This window comes from Martes martes (assembly GCF_963455335.1).
Source record: "Martes martes genome assembly, chromosome: 3".
Taxonomy (NCBI): domain Eukaryota; kingdom Metazoa; phylum Chordata; class Mammalia; order Carnivora; family Mustelidae; genus Martes; species Martes martes.
The window spans coordinates 81717597-81732346 of record NC_137890.1 but is presented as its reverse complement, the minus strand read 5'-3'; the positions used below and the strand labels follow the sequence as shown (position 1 = coordinate 81732346).

Below are 14750 nucleotides of genomic sequence, written 5' to 3'. Positions count from 1 at the left end.
GAATAATGGGGAGGAAGCCATGAATTCCATGCTTTGCTTTCCCCTCCTCTGGAATTCCGCTGTTCTCCTTGATCAGTGAGCTCGTATGCCGCCCTTGCTAGGGGCCGGGCTAAGTAATCTGCTTGGTTTCGCTCTTGGGATCTTTTGTTCCCTGATTGCTTTCCGTAGAGTTCTGGAGGACGGGAATGAAAATGGCGGCCTCGCAATCTCCAGCCCGGAGTTGCTGAGAATTTGGGGACCCACTCCTCCGTGCACCCTTGGAGAAAAGCGCTCAATCACTCCCGTCTCCCTGGTCTCCAGCCATATTCCAAGCTTACCCGGCCTGTAACCCAGCATTTCTGTCTCTGGCACACAGCCCCATTTGGAGTCTCTAAACCCAGCAGATTTCTGCCGCTCTGCTCTTCCAGGGGTGTCTCCCCAGATCTGCCACTTTTGGGATCCCTGCTCAAAGGGCAGTGGCCTGACTGTGCCACAGATCACAGTTTAGGCTAACCCCGAGCTGAGAGCTCACTCTTCGGCTCTGTCTCTGCAGCTGGCTTCCCTGCTCTAATACCTGTGAGCTCTGCTACACTTAGACACCCCCGATCCTTCTGTGACCCCACGTGACCTGAGACCACGCTGTCAGCTCGAAGGCTCCACCCCGGCTTAGCCTCTGGAGCGATGTCCCTCAGTGGAGCAGACCTTTAAAAGTTTTAAAGGTCTGATTTTGGCTCTGTCGCTCCACTGTTTGCTGAGAGCCGGCCCCTCCCCACTGCAGTCTATCTTCCTGTTGCTTCAGATTCACTTCTCCACACATCCTACCTTTCAGAGAGTGGTCAATTTTCTGTTTCTAGAATTGCTGCTCTTCTTCTCTTCAATCTCCTGTTGGATTTGTAGGTGTTTGGAATGGTTTGATAACTATCTAGCTGAACTCCGGCGACTTGATGTCATCTCAGCCTGCTACTCCTCCGGCATCTTGACTGCTCCCCTGTAAACTGTATATATAGTTTAAACATATGTAGTAGGAAACATACCAAAATATAAATAGTAATTCTATATCTATAGTATGGTTTCAGGTAATTTTTATTTTTTCTTCATACTTTCTGTATTTTCCAAATTATATCTCCAAATGACTAGTATTAGTTTTATAATCAGAATTTTTAAATGGTGTGTGTGGCTTGTTATTGAATGGATGCAGCTTCTGAAAGAACACCCTATTTTCCAGATCGGGGCAGAGGGAGGAAAGGAGGTGGCAGTGGTAGAGCTACAGAGCTCCCAAGACCCCAGGGATCCTGCCTTTCTCATATCTGTACACTTCCTCTTGGCCAATGGCCTCAAGGTAATGATTTTTTTTTTTTTTAAGATTTATTTATTGATTTAGAGAGAAAGCGTCAGGGACAGGGAGAGAGGGAGAGAGTCTTAAGTAGACCCTGCACTGAGCACAAAGCCTAATGCTGAGCTGGATCTCACAACCCTGAGATCATGACCTGAGCCAAAACCAAGAGTCAGGCCCTTAACCAACTGTGCCTCCCAGGCACCACAAGGTAATGATCTTTATGTTGATTCCTGTGTGTTTGTTTATCTGCTCTGTTCATACCTACTTTCCTTAACATTGGTCAGTGAACCAGCCAAACTGTTAACCTTTTTACCTGATAAATAATTTTGAAAGTTAGAAACATGTTCTCCATTGGAATATGGCAGGTAAGGGGAGGAAGGTGAGAGAAGTGCTCTGACTAGAACAGTACAGGGTTCTTTCTTGTCAGAGGGAAATAGTCACTGGGTGCAGGGCGTGTAGGCCTCCCGCTCCTATGCTGAATCACTTATGGCAACTTTACTAATGTATACTCTGCTAAAAACAATCCATTCACACACTTAGTTAAGTACCTACTACATACCAACCAATCTACTGGAGCCCAAAGATAAAAATTACTTCAAACCCCGCCCCTCAGAGGTCACTGCCAGGGATGAAACTACACATTCATGATTATAATCCACTGGGACAGAATTGATACTAAAATGTGGTAGAAAGTATTGTAGGCTCAGAAATGGCAAGGATAGCTTTGCGGAGGCCAAGACCTTTACATTAGGTCACAGTCAAATCAAGGGCATGGTTCCAACCTGAAACAATTATGAAACAAAAATAAATTCAGAAGTTACACCTAAAATTCAAAGCAAATGCTGCTACACTATCAGGGTGTCTTCTGTCTAGACAGATTTACAGACGGGAAACACAGCACCCTCAGGGCACACAGGCTCACCTCGATGGGAGTGGTCCTCACAGCATTGCACTCAGGCTCTGGATGCTTCTGGCTTTGCCCCCACTGGAGGTGTCAGCTCTGGTGCCAGGAGGGAGACTCACCTCAGGTCAGTATGGGATCCACCTGACTTAGAAGCCCACCCACAGTAGCCCATACCTGTCATGACATGGGCCTAAGTTCAAGATGTCTTTAAGGGAGGCACTTGTTACTTACATCGCTGCTCTCAGGGAAGCCCAAGGGTCAGTTTTCCCACCCACCATTTATGGTTCATTCATTGAGCTCCCAATCCTGATGTAATTTATTCATGAGAAGTGACTGTTATCCAAGCAATTTTGCCATATCAGGTTTCCATGGGAATAGATTAAAAAAAATCAATCCAAGTCAAATATGTCTAAGTAGGAGAAAGGCTTTTGTTATCCTTTTACCCAAAAATGTGTGCTGTATTTTGTGGAGGGTTTAGTTGTATGGATAAAAAATAAGGAAACATCAAGTTGAAAACCATGATAGAACATGTTATAATTGTTTTTCTTTACTGAAAAAGAAAATGATAAGGCTGAATAGGCCACCGTCCCCTCCTGCTTACTATCCCGAGATCTCTTCCTGGGTGCCTTCCTCCCTTGGCAAGCCTAAGTCTGAGAATGCAAATAGAGGGCTCCTCGGGTGAGTCTGTTCACTTTGATAGAAATTATCCTTGCTTAACCAACACTGAAAGAGCTGTTCTTCAGAAGAGACTTTTCTAACTTGCCTGTCTCTCTTACAAAAACATTTTGTGGAAATATTCCAAAATTATGTTAAACTCTATCTTCTTAAATGGGGTAACTCGAACATGATAGGTTTCTTTTCTCCATGTTTTGGGGGCGCCCTGTAGCCACAAATTCAGGAGAGTGGTTTATGGTGTTATGGGTGGTCTGGCTCCCCCTGCTCCTGGGGGCACACACTCCAGAGCCAGGGGCTTAGGCAACACCCACAGGCCCCAGCTAGGGCTAGACTTCCATGTTCTCTGAGGTTAATAAGTTTGGGACAACCACTCACTACAGGAGCAAGGATTCCCAGGAAAAGCTGACAAATGCCACATCCATGGGCAGGTTGGAACGAAGCAGGCAGTTTGTGCCTATCCAGAAGACACCTTGCTCCATGCCTTTACATTATTTGCATGACCAAGAGCTTTCCTGCTTTCTCCTTGCTGGTAGCTATCATTTCATTTTGACTGTGTGCTTTCCCTAACAGTACCTCATTTCTGAGGTATTTTTTCTTTTCTGCCCCTCCCCGATCTATTTTGCTCATTTCCAAAAAGCTTGAATGCCAGACTTCAAAGCTCATTAGACTAGTATATAAAGTAAGAGTATGTAGTCTCTGAACGGATGTTTGAGTGACTCTCCCGTGAATCATATGCATCCCTTCTGCCTGTTGTGCCTGCTCAGGCCTTTCTCCCTTTACTTTCAGGAGTTAGGCAGTTTTGTGAAGAATTGAAGATTTAAGTAATTCTTTGAAAAAACTAATTAACACCTTCATGGTGGGGATCCATTGCCTTATTTACATTCCATTTTCCCATGGTGCATAGGAGGTGTTCAATAAAGATCATAGGTTAATAAGTGACTGTATCCTTACATCCTAACATTTTGCTCCACACTATAATTCACAGACTAGAAAGTTCTCTGTAAAGAAAACCTCTGCAGATGCAAGTGAATACTATGAAAATTACATTGAAGAGCTGAAGAAACAAGGATTTCTGCTAAGAGAATATTTTACACCTGAAGCAACCCAGTTAGCATCTGAAAAACTGCAAGCAGTAAGATTGATTTCTATGTACTATTTTGTGTGAGTGATTGAATATTTTTAATAGAAACATTTTCTTTACAACAAATAAAAACCTGGTAAGAGAAAGGAGTCAGAGTTAAGAACAAGAAAAGTAAACTCATAGACAAGTGTGGAAGCTGGGTGAAGAGTGAGTTCTAGGATGAACCACAAAACTTCTTGCTTGCTTCAGCAACAAATCCCCATGGCTTTCAAAAAACTTCATTATAACCTAGGCCAAGAATCAGGGGTCCTTAACCCTTAATGGCACTTAAACTTTGATGTCACTGGCAGGCCTAAAGCTTACAGAATGAAGGAAAAGGCAAAAGGAAACATAAAGTGGGAGTAAAAGATAGAAAGGGGAAATATAGAGAGTGTAGGAAGGAAGTGGAGGCACACAGAATTATCAGTCATTTGGCTGCCTATGACTCTCTCCTTGGCTGTGATGATTTCTTCTCTCGTCTTTGTTATTAGCCCAGTAATGAAACCTTTTGTTGGTGGGGTTTTTGTTTTTGTTTTTTTTTTTTTTTTACTTTATTGTTGCAGTTGCTTTTGGAGGAGGTAATAAATTCAAGCACTCTGAGCAAAGAAGTGAGCGATTTTGTGGAAATGGTTTGGGCGGAAGCTCTTGGCCACCTGGAGCACATGCTTCTCAAGCCTGTGAACAGGATTAGTCTCAATGACGTAAGTCACGTGTGCCCTTGAAGGAGAACCTCAATCATGACAATTTCTGCTTTCTGTTTTACTAGCTTAAATAATGCTATGTGTGTTTGGTGCTGGTCCAGCTGTTTCTGGATGCATTCCTGATGTGCTTTTTTTTACCTTGGAAAAAAGGAACACTGAGAGCACTGAGGGGAAAACAACCTTCGAAGAAAACTAGATGTTCTTATCTATATAACATATCAGACCCAAGAGCTGCTCCAAGCTTCGCTTTTTGGTGCCGTCTCATTGGGAGGCCTGCTCCTTTATGTTGCAAGGTGTTTAGCAGGCCTGAGAGACAGGGTTGCACTTGGTCCTTGGACACTCAGACCTTCGTCCACTTCAGAGCCACTGCTTCCCAGTCTTGTAAATTGTGACCATTTTAGGGAAAGGCAGGGATGCTCCCAGCCCTCCAGAAAAATGCTCTTTTTAATTTTATATGATCGAAAAATCAAATGAAAGAAAATATTCCCAATGGTACAACTTGTGCAACTGCATTGTCACAGTAAAATAATACAGTTTCCTTCTGTGGAACTAAACTAATTTATTTCAAGGAGAAAAAGGTTTTCTGGGTCAAAGTCCAAACAGTACTTGTGTAATTAGAAACATGTTCTGCTGGATTTTGTGCCTAGTGTGATTCTGACATCTTTCTAAACTTCTTGTGTGAAAAGCAAGTCTCCTGTGGTTGCATTAGTATTCCTCTCTTGCAGATATAGAAAGAGATGGAGATGCAGTTGTGAATAGAGATACGGATGTAGATGTAGATATAGATCTAGATACACAATATAGATATTTAAGGCTCTGGTTTTTTCCTCTAGTTAAGCTTAGCCTGGTTTTGGAAGATTTCTCATGGCATCATCGTCACAACTGATATACATCTCCTGTAAACATGGCACCTGTTTTATGGCTGGTGTCCAATAGAAAACCATTAGTTGTGACATAACTAACAACCATTTTAGATGTTTTTATGCATGTTCCTTCACCTTTACTCTGATGGTAAAGATTCAACTTTAAGACGCATATATCGTCCTCCATTTAAAGGTGAGCAAGGCAGAGGGAGTTCTCCTTCTAGTAAAGGCCGCATTAAAAAATGGAGAAACAGAACAACTGCAAAAAATGATGACTGAGTTCTACAGATTAATACCTCACAAAGGCACAACAACTGAAAAAGTGAACCTGAGACTATTAGCTAAGAAAGAGGACCTCTGTCAGGTAAATCTCTGAAATACAGAATTCAATTTAAAATATGTTGGGGAAGGGTCTTTTCAAATCTGATTAATAAGGTAGCACTGAATCACAGAAGTTGGCTCAAAAATGAATGTTGAGCCAATTTAGAATGCTTTGGATTCTTTTGGAGATTACCTGAAGCATGTTCCCAAACATGAATGTGTTGGAATAGTATACAAAGGCAGATATATTTAGAATTGCTACACTGTTAAGTAACTTTCTCTATCAGGATGATGCCGGCAGGCCCGGCCTGAGGACCCAGAGGGAGTCCCGCAGGACCAGCCGAGAGGATCCCTGACTACTCACAAGATAGAGATAGAACATGGGCCAGCAGGAGGCAAAAACAGAGTTTATTGAAGGTAGAGAAAGAGAGTAGGTACAGACAGTGTTTGGGAGACTCGGTAAGGAAAGGAGGGGGTCTTATCTTTGCTTGGGGTCTGGGGTTGTTATTGAGGATCATGGTCTGGCACTCAGGACCTGGTTAGAATAAAGACAGGGCCCAGGTGTTATTCCTTGGAGCCAGTGCATCTTATTGTGAAGATGTCTAGTTCTGGTGGTCTGGAATGCTCATAAGATAACTTTGTCAGGTTGTTCTCACCTGGTCTTTCCTTAGATGTTATCTGTTCTCTAGAAATCTAGAGGACATAATGCTATTTGCTTCATAGGCATGTGTAAAGCAGAGGTCCTAGCAGGAATAGAAACAGGAAAAGCAACAAAAGCAGATTTTTATGGAGTCCTTCAGTTTCCCTGTCTCAAGGAGAGGAGTTAGGATTCTTTTTGCAAAAGAAACAGAAAGCTGGCATTGACTTGAACAATGAAGATACTTATTACCCTGTATAACAAGAAGCCAGCTATGGAGTGGCTGCTGGTCCAGTCACTCAGAGGGAGAATTATCAACGAGGACTCAGCTTCTTTTCATCTCTGTGGTTCCTGTAAACTTAGCTTCCCTCTCAGCCCGCCTCACCTTACGTGACCTTATAACTGCAGTTGTTCATAACATCCGAACCGAAGTATTTCTTTTCTTATCTTTTAGGACAAGCTTCCCTGGCCCTGTAGACTCTTTGGTTAGTATTTTGCTCAGAACTGAGTCATATGCGAATTCCTAAGCCAAGGAATCTAAGGCAAGGAGAGTGGAATTACTGACTCTGCAGAAATGGGGCCTCTCCCTTGAGCTGTAGGGGAGGGAGCTGGGCTCAGTTAGCAAAGAGGAAAGCAGGAAGGCAGCCCCAGTGTGCCCCTCGCCTTAGATGAGACCAATTCACTCCCTGGCTCTGAGTTGCCTCATCTGTGCATGAAGGAATTGGGACATGATCAGAAATCCATGACCTAGACTGCGAAAGAGCTCAGAGATACAAAATTTTACATGTTTGAAGGAAATTATAGCTCTCAACAGATTCCTGGATACATCTATAATCCAAAATAAGTGAAGAATCAATAAATGAGATGATAAGGGAGCCTTCCAAATTTAAAGTTTCATGATTTGCCTACCACCCAACATTAAGAACCTCAGTTGCTGGTTCTCCTATTGAGAAGGTGTATGTAGTGCCCATCCAAATACTTTTTCATTTAACTTTTATATTTTCAATAGGTAATACATTTGTATTATTCAAAAGTCAAAATTGTATTTAAAAGGTTTACTCAGGGCACCTGGGTGACTCAGTGGGTTAGGGCCTCTGCCTTCGGCTCGGGTCATGATCCCAGGGTCCTGGGATCGAGCCCCGCATCAGGCTCTCTGCTCGGCAGGGAGCCTGCTTCCTCCTCTCTCTCTGCCTTCCTCTCTGCCTACTTGTGATCTCTCTGTCAAATAAATAAATCTTTAAAAAAAAATAAAAATAAAAATAAATAAAAGGTTTACAATCTGTATTCTACCCTGCCCTTCCACCCATTCCAACTCCCCAACTCGATAACCATGTCTTGTTTGTCTTTGCAGTTTCTTTATGCAAATTATTATAAATATACACATATATACTTATTCCTCTCCCTTTCTTTTACATAAAAAGTTGTATACCATCTTTGCTGTTCCACACCCATTTTTCCCACTTAGAGAGAGCGTCCTCATTCCCCACATTGTATTGTATGGGCATCCCCTAATGTCAGACATTTGGACTGTTTCCAGACTTTGTTACTACAAACAATGCCAAAGTGAATATGCTTGTATATTTGTCATTTCATAACTGCACAAGAGTGTCTCTGAGATTCATCCCAGAAGTAGAAGTGCTGGCTTATGGGATCAGTGCATCTGTAATTGTGATAGATTTTGTCTTATTCCCTCATAAATGTTCTATTATTTGCCCTCCCACTATCAGTGAATGAGAGTTTCTATTTCCTATAGTTTTACTAAAAGTATATTTGTTAAACTTTCAGACTTTACCAATTTTATGAATGAGAAATGACCTCTCAGTTACAGGATTTATATTTAGTTTATGCGGGGTTTTTGTTGTTTTTTTTTTCTCTGAACTGTCTATTCATGTCCTTTGGCCCTTTTTCTTTTGGCTCTTTCTATTTTTCTTCATGATTGTTATGACCTCTTAAGTTAGGGAGCCTAGCCTGGGATATGAGTTATAAATATTTTCTTGAGTTTATTTGTTTTGCTTTGTTTTGTTTTACTTTGCTTGTGGTGGGTGATTGGTTGACTTTTTCTATTTTACCATACAGAAAATTTTTATTTATATATAGAAAAATGTATCAATCTTTTCTTTTACGGCTGGTGTATTTAATTACAGTTAGTTCATCCCTATATTGAGGTCATAAAGGTGTGTGACAGGGCAAGATAGGGCCCCCCTGTCAATGTCTCTTTCATCTCAAAGATGGTAAAAGCAATATATCCTTAAAATAAACATAATTCAGATTATGTAGGAGCTATGTTCCTTCCTCCAAGCTCCATGACCTATGAGTATACTAAGTATACTTAGGTTCCCTCTCAGGGAAGACAACCATGTCTTACTCATTTTTGTATCTTTCAAACCTGATACAATGCCTGGCATACAGAACATGCTTAATGAAGTTTTGCTAACAGAATTGGACTTGAATTCTGATGATCTGAGTTCCTATTTAGTCACTTCCCCCTGTTTGCTGTGGAATCTTGAGCAATTATTTCAGCTCCTTGGGGCCTCACTTTCCCCATCTATACAATGAGGATAATAAGATCTAATAAGACCAGTACTATAGTGTGGATTAGAGGAACGATGTACCTGAAACACTTTATCAACAATGATGTGCTATCCTGATGTTTACTATTATTATTATTGCATATTATGCTATCACTGAGGGTACAATATATAATAAGAGTATTACCTTTAATGTGCAACTTACATATTGATCAACAGCTTTGGGGAAGGGGTGCTGGCTGGCTCCGTCAGTGGAGCATGCAACTCTTGATCTTAGGGTTGTGAGTTTAACCCCCACGCTGGGTGTAGAGATTACTTAAAAATAAAACCTTTAAAAAAAAACTTTAGGAAGAAAAATCTTTATTTTTCCAGTCTTTTTGAGAAAGTGTAATGAGCTATAAATATTTTGATACAAAGTGATTCTGACATCTTGTATTATTTTTATCTATAGCTAATAAGAGACATGGTTAATGTCTGTGAAACTAATTTGTTCAAACCCAATCCACCATCTCTTGCCAAATACCGAGCTTTGAGATGCAAAATTGAGCATGTCGAACAGAACACTGAAGAATTTTTCAGCGTTAAAGAAGAGGTTTTACGGAATAATTGTAGGTATGCATAAAGGAAATGTCTTAGGAGCTGTTATTATGTAATACTGTTTCAGATTCTGTTAAAGAACTAGTCTCCATAATTACTTGTGTAATTTAATCCTCTATAACAAGTTAGCTATGTTATGATGACAGATTACTTTCTTCTGTGCTTATAATGGGACTTGGAGGATGCCTGGGTGGCTCAGTTGGTTAAGTGTTCAACTCTTGATTTCAGCCCAGGTCTTGATCTCAGGGTCCTAAGTTCAAGCCCCACACTGGGCTCCATCCTGGACATGGAATCTACTTAAAAAAACCTACTTAAAAAAAAATATATATATGTATATAGTTATATTTATATATGTATATATATTTCTATATGTGTATATATATTTTATATATCTATATATAATATCTTTATCTTTATGTATAAAAAGATAATCTGATATATTATGTACATCTATATATATCTGTATATAATAGATTTGGGACAGTATTCTGTGCTTGAAAACACTCCCTACTATTCCACTCAAATTTCAAGTTTATCTAATCTTGCTGAGGATTAAATTTAAAAACTTGAAATCACAAGGTATTTTTGTGTTTTGAAGGATATTATATAGCAAAATCCGCTTAAATTAAGATTTTAAGATGCAGGACTATGTGTGTGGCAGCTTCTAAAATGGCCACTCCAGGGGGTGCCTGGGTGGCTCAGTGGGTTGGGGCCTCTGCCATTGGCTTGGGTCGTGGTCCCGGGGTCCTGGGATCGGGCCCCACGTCAGGCTATCTGCTCAGCGGGGGGCCTCCTTCCTCTCTGCCTGCCTCTCTGCCTAGTTGTGATCTCTGTCAAATAAATTAAATAAATAAATAAATAAAATCTTAAAAAAAAAAAAAAATAAAATGGCCACTCCATAGCATGGAAACACTCAGTTGAAAATCTGGAAAATACTTCAAGAGATATGACACCCCTTAAAGTCAGTCACGTTTGTTTCCTCATTGACTGTGAGAATCCCTGTTTCTTGTGCCCTTGTGTGTTCTACAACACAGAGCAGCAGCAGTAACAACAGACGTATGTGGATCAGCCACTCCGACAAGCCTGGGCCCAGCTTCAAGGTTCAGAAACTAATTTGATGGGTTATTCTCAAGGGTGAGACTGACTTCCTCTGGTTTGGTCATTCATCCCACTAATGTAAACTCCTAGCACTCCTCTGCCTGAAGTCTTTCTTCTGGACCTTTCAGGCATCTTGGCTCTCATTAGGTATAAAGGGCCAGGTCAACTTTAATCATAAGCCTTACACACTTAGAGCTAAAGGTGGTGAACTGCAGCCCCTTGAACCAACTGCGTAGGCCAGTTGTACATTTTTAGTCATGTAATATAACTCATGAAGGCTTTGGAGATCTCACCTCACACCCAAGTGATGTTGAACTGCTCATATGACAAAAGTGGACCTTTCCTTATGGAGAGATTCTGCTGCTGTGAAGAATTAGATTTTCTCCATTTTGTTTCACTAGTTATGATTTTCATATTAATTTTTTCTAGTTATAAAATTCATATCCTTTGCTGAAAGTTTAGACAATGTGTGAAAGCATGATGAAAACTGAAGATCACCCAAATCTCACTACCCAGAGATAATATGACCACTGTTAACTTGTTGGTGAATATATCCCAAACTCTGGGGTGCCTGGGTGGCTCAGTGGGTTAAGCCTCTGCTTTTGGCTCGAATCGTGATCTCAGGGTCCTGGGATTGAGTCCCGCATCAGGGTCTCTGCTCAGCAGGGAGCCTGCTTCCTCCTCTCTCTCTCTCTCTCTCTCTCTCTGCCTGCCTCTCTGCCTACTTGTGATCTCACTCTCTGTCAAATAAATAAATAAAATATTTTAAAAAAAAAAAGAATATAACCCAAACTCAATTATTGATTCTTTTCCATATCTAGTGGTATGCTGGCAAGCCAGCTCCCTGAAATAGAAGTCCTGACTTATAATAACTGTTGGCTTCTGTGATATAAATACTCCTACTATTGCTACTTTTAAGCTACCAGTGTGACACCAGAGAATGAGGAGTTGGGAAGACATGCTGGATAGGCTCTCTTATATTTTCTACCCCACAACTCTGTTCCTCCATAGTCCCCCAGTCCTTTCCCATGCTTCCTCATCCTAGTCACCCACCCAGAGCCATTGTCAACTCTCTTTCATCCCCATATCACTGTGCCCTGTCAGTTCTGTCTCCAAAATGTCTCTAATCCATTGGCTTCTTTCATTCACACTGCTGCCACCTTTAATCCAGATACCGCTGTCTCGCCTACTTCCTGACATTCTTTCTGCTCCTGCCCCAGCCAATTTATTTTCCCCAAACAACCAGTTATGTCTTAAAATATATACTGTATTATGTCATGTTGCAATGTCACTTTCAAAGATAGGCCTTTCTTGACCATCCTCTCTCTGAACCTGATTAGCTTGCTGAGTAGAATGTAAAATCAGTTATTTGTTATCTTTTTGTCTCTCTCCATTAGGATACAAGCCCCGTGAAGCCAGAGACCATATTATCTCACTTCCAGGGCCTGGCAGAATACTCATCACAGAGTGTTTGTTTGTTTGTTTGTTTGTTTTAGAGAGAGAGAAACGAGAGCACAACCACATGCACGTGGGAGCGGAAGGTGGGGATGAGTAGAGAGAGAATCCCAACCAGGCTCCATGCCTGGTGTGGCGCCTGACCCAGGGCTTGATCTCATGACCCCAGTGAAATCAAGAGTCTGGTGCTTAACCAACTGAGCCAGCCAGGCACTCCGAGAGTGTATTTGTTGAATGAATGAATAAATGCATGAATGAATTCCATCTATGTATTATATGTATTATTTTATTATATATTTGACAAAATTTGAGATCACGCTGTGCATAAAGTTTTATAACGTATTTTTAAAATTTATTTTACTATGTTTTACCTCATATCCTTATTTTTTAAGAGTATGATTTTTTTAATGACTACATAATATTTCTAAGAAATGTTATGTTGTGATTCACTGAATCCATTCCATAATAATGGCCATTTGGGCTATTTTGGGCTTTCTGCTAATAATAATTTTTTATTTTGCTTTTGATTATGCAATCTCAAGGTTTTTCTTCTACTTTTCACAGCAAAGGTCCAGTGGATATCTTGCAGATATTTAGAGTTGGCAGAGTGAATGAAGCCACAGAGTTTTTGAACAAACTTGGCAATGTGAAGTCCTTACTGCATGGATCACCTGTACAAAGCTTTGTTGGGATCCTGTCCCGGTAAGAGGATACCATGTTTATTTTCTAAATGTTTCACCCTCATGAACATGAAGTGTTTTACCTTGTTTTCCTAATTTTTTTTTTCTATACTACATGGGCCTCTTCAGTTAAAATTAGCTTATTGTATTCCAGAGAAAACTGAACACTTTATTTTGTTTTTTTTTTAAGATTTTATTTATTTATTTGACAGACAGAGATCACAAGTAGGCAGAGAGGCAGGCAGAGAGAGAGGAGGAAGCAGGCTCCTCACTGAGCAAAGAGCCTGATGCGGGGCTCGATCCCAGGACCCTGGGATCATGACCTGAGCCGAAGGCAGAGGCTTTAACCCACTGAGCCACCCAGGCGCCCCAAAACTGAACACTTTAAATTGTAATAAGTATAAGTTAAATTATGTACTTATTATTATATATTTTTAGAGTGTAGTACATGGGTGTGAATTGCTTCTTGAAAACTGTATCATATGAAGAAAGGGGATTCTCTATTTCATGGCTCTTCTATGTGTATCTAATCTAGGAAATATCCAATACTTAAGAAGAAAGATCTAGAAATTAGAGTATCTAGATACTGTTAGTTATCTGTATAAAACATAACTAATTTTCTGTTGCTTTGCATAGCCACTTAATATTAGAGCTGAACTGCAGTCACAAGGAGCCTGGGAGGATATGATTACATCTGGATCCTTACTTAAATACCTAAGGAAAATAATACCTGAGAAGAAACATAAGTATACAAGATCCAGCTGGAAAAAATTTTAAACTCCTATTGAAGGACCCAAAAGATAATTGCACTAATCAGAAGGATGCCAGTTTTACTTGAGTTAACCTATAAATTTAGAGCTATCACGATAAAAGTGCTAACCAGATTTTTTTAAATAAAAAGCTGATAGTACTGTACATATTTTTTTTTAGTCCTGTACATATTTTTTAATTGGATTTTACCAGGGTAATTAAGAAAAAGATGATTAATGAAGGAGAATTAACCAGACACTAAAAACATTTTATAAAGCTATGTTATTTAAAACAGTGAGGTTGTACCTGAACAGATGAGTCACAGAATAAAGAATCCAAAAGCAAATGTAAAGACGTAGAGGGTTTAACATATGATAAAAGTAGTTTTTATTTCTGTGGAAGAAAGATAATTTCTTTAATACTATATATTAGGAGAGATTAGTAACTGGAAAAAATACAAAGTTGGACCCTTACCTCATTCCTTACACTTAAATAAACTCCACATGGAACAAAGATTTAAACATTTAAAACTAGGGATGCCTGGGGGGCGCCTGGGTGGCTCAGTGGGTTAAAGCCGCTGCCTTCGGCTCAGGTCATGATCCCAGCGTCCTGGGATCGAGCCCCACATCGGGCTCTGCTGCTCAGCAGGGAGCCTGCTTCCTCCCTTCTCTCTCTGCCTGCCTCTCTGCCTACTTGTGATCTGTTTGTCAAATAAATAAAATAAAAAAATCTTTAAAAAAAAAAAAAAAAAAACTAGGGATGCCTGGATGGCTCAGTCAGTTAAGCATCCAACTCTCGATTTCTGCTCAGGTCATAATCTCAGGGATAGGGCCAACAGCAGGCTCTGAGCTTGGTGGGGAAGAAATCTGCTTGTCCTCTTCCCTCTGCTCCTTCCCCCACAGAAAATAAATAAATAAATAAATAAAAATCTAGAATTATAGGTACTAGCATTGAAAAATATTTTATTTTTTAATTTAATTTTTTTTTAAAGATTTTATTTATTTGACAGACAGAGATCACAAGCAGGCAGAGGAGGCAGGCAGAGGGAGGGGGAGCAGGCTCCCCACTAAGCAGAGAGCCCAATGGGGGCTCGATCCCAGGACCCC

The 14750-nt window shown here is 40.5% G+C and overlaps 1 protein-coding gene across 1 annotated transcript in view; it reads left to right on the top strand.

The window, feature by feature from the left end:
- PARP4 (poly(ADP-ribose) polymerase family member 4) overlaps positions 1-14750 on the top strand; it is a 134610-nt gene that overhangs the window by 28855 nt on the left and 91005 nt on the right. The window contains 6 exon segments of the mRNA XM_080798293.1: positions 1205-1318; positions 3880-4026; positions 4578-4715; positions 5772-5942; positions 9516-9676; positions 12779-12916. Coding sequence (XP_080654419.1) covers positions 1205-1318; positions 3880-4026; positions 4578-4715; positions 5772-5942; positions 9516-9676; positions 12779-12916 — 869 coding nt within the window.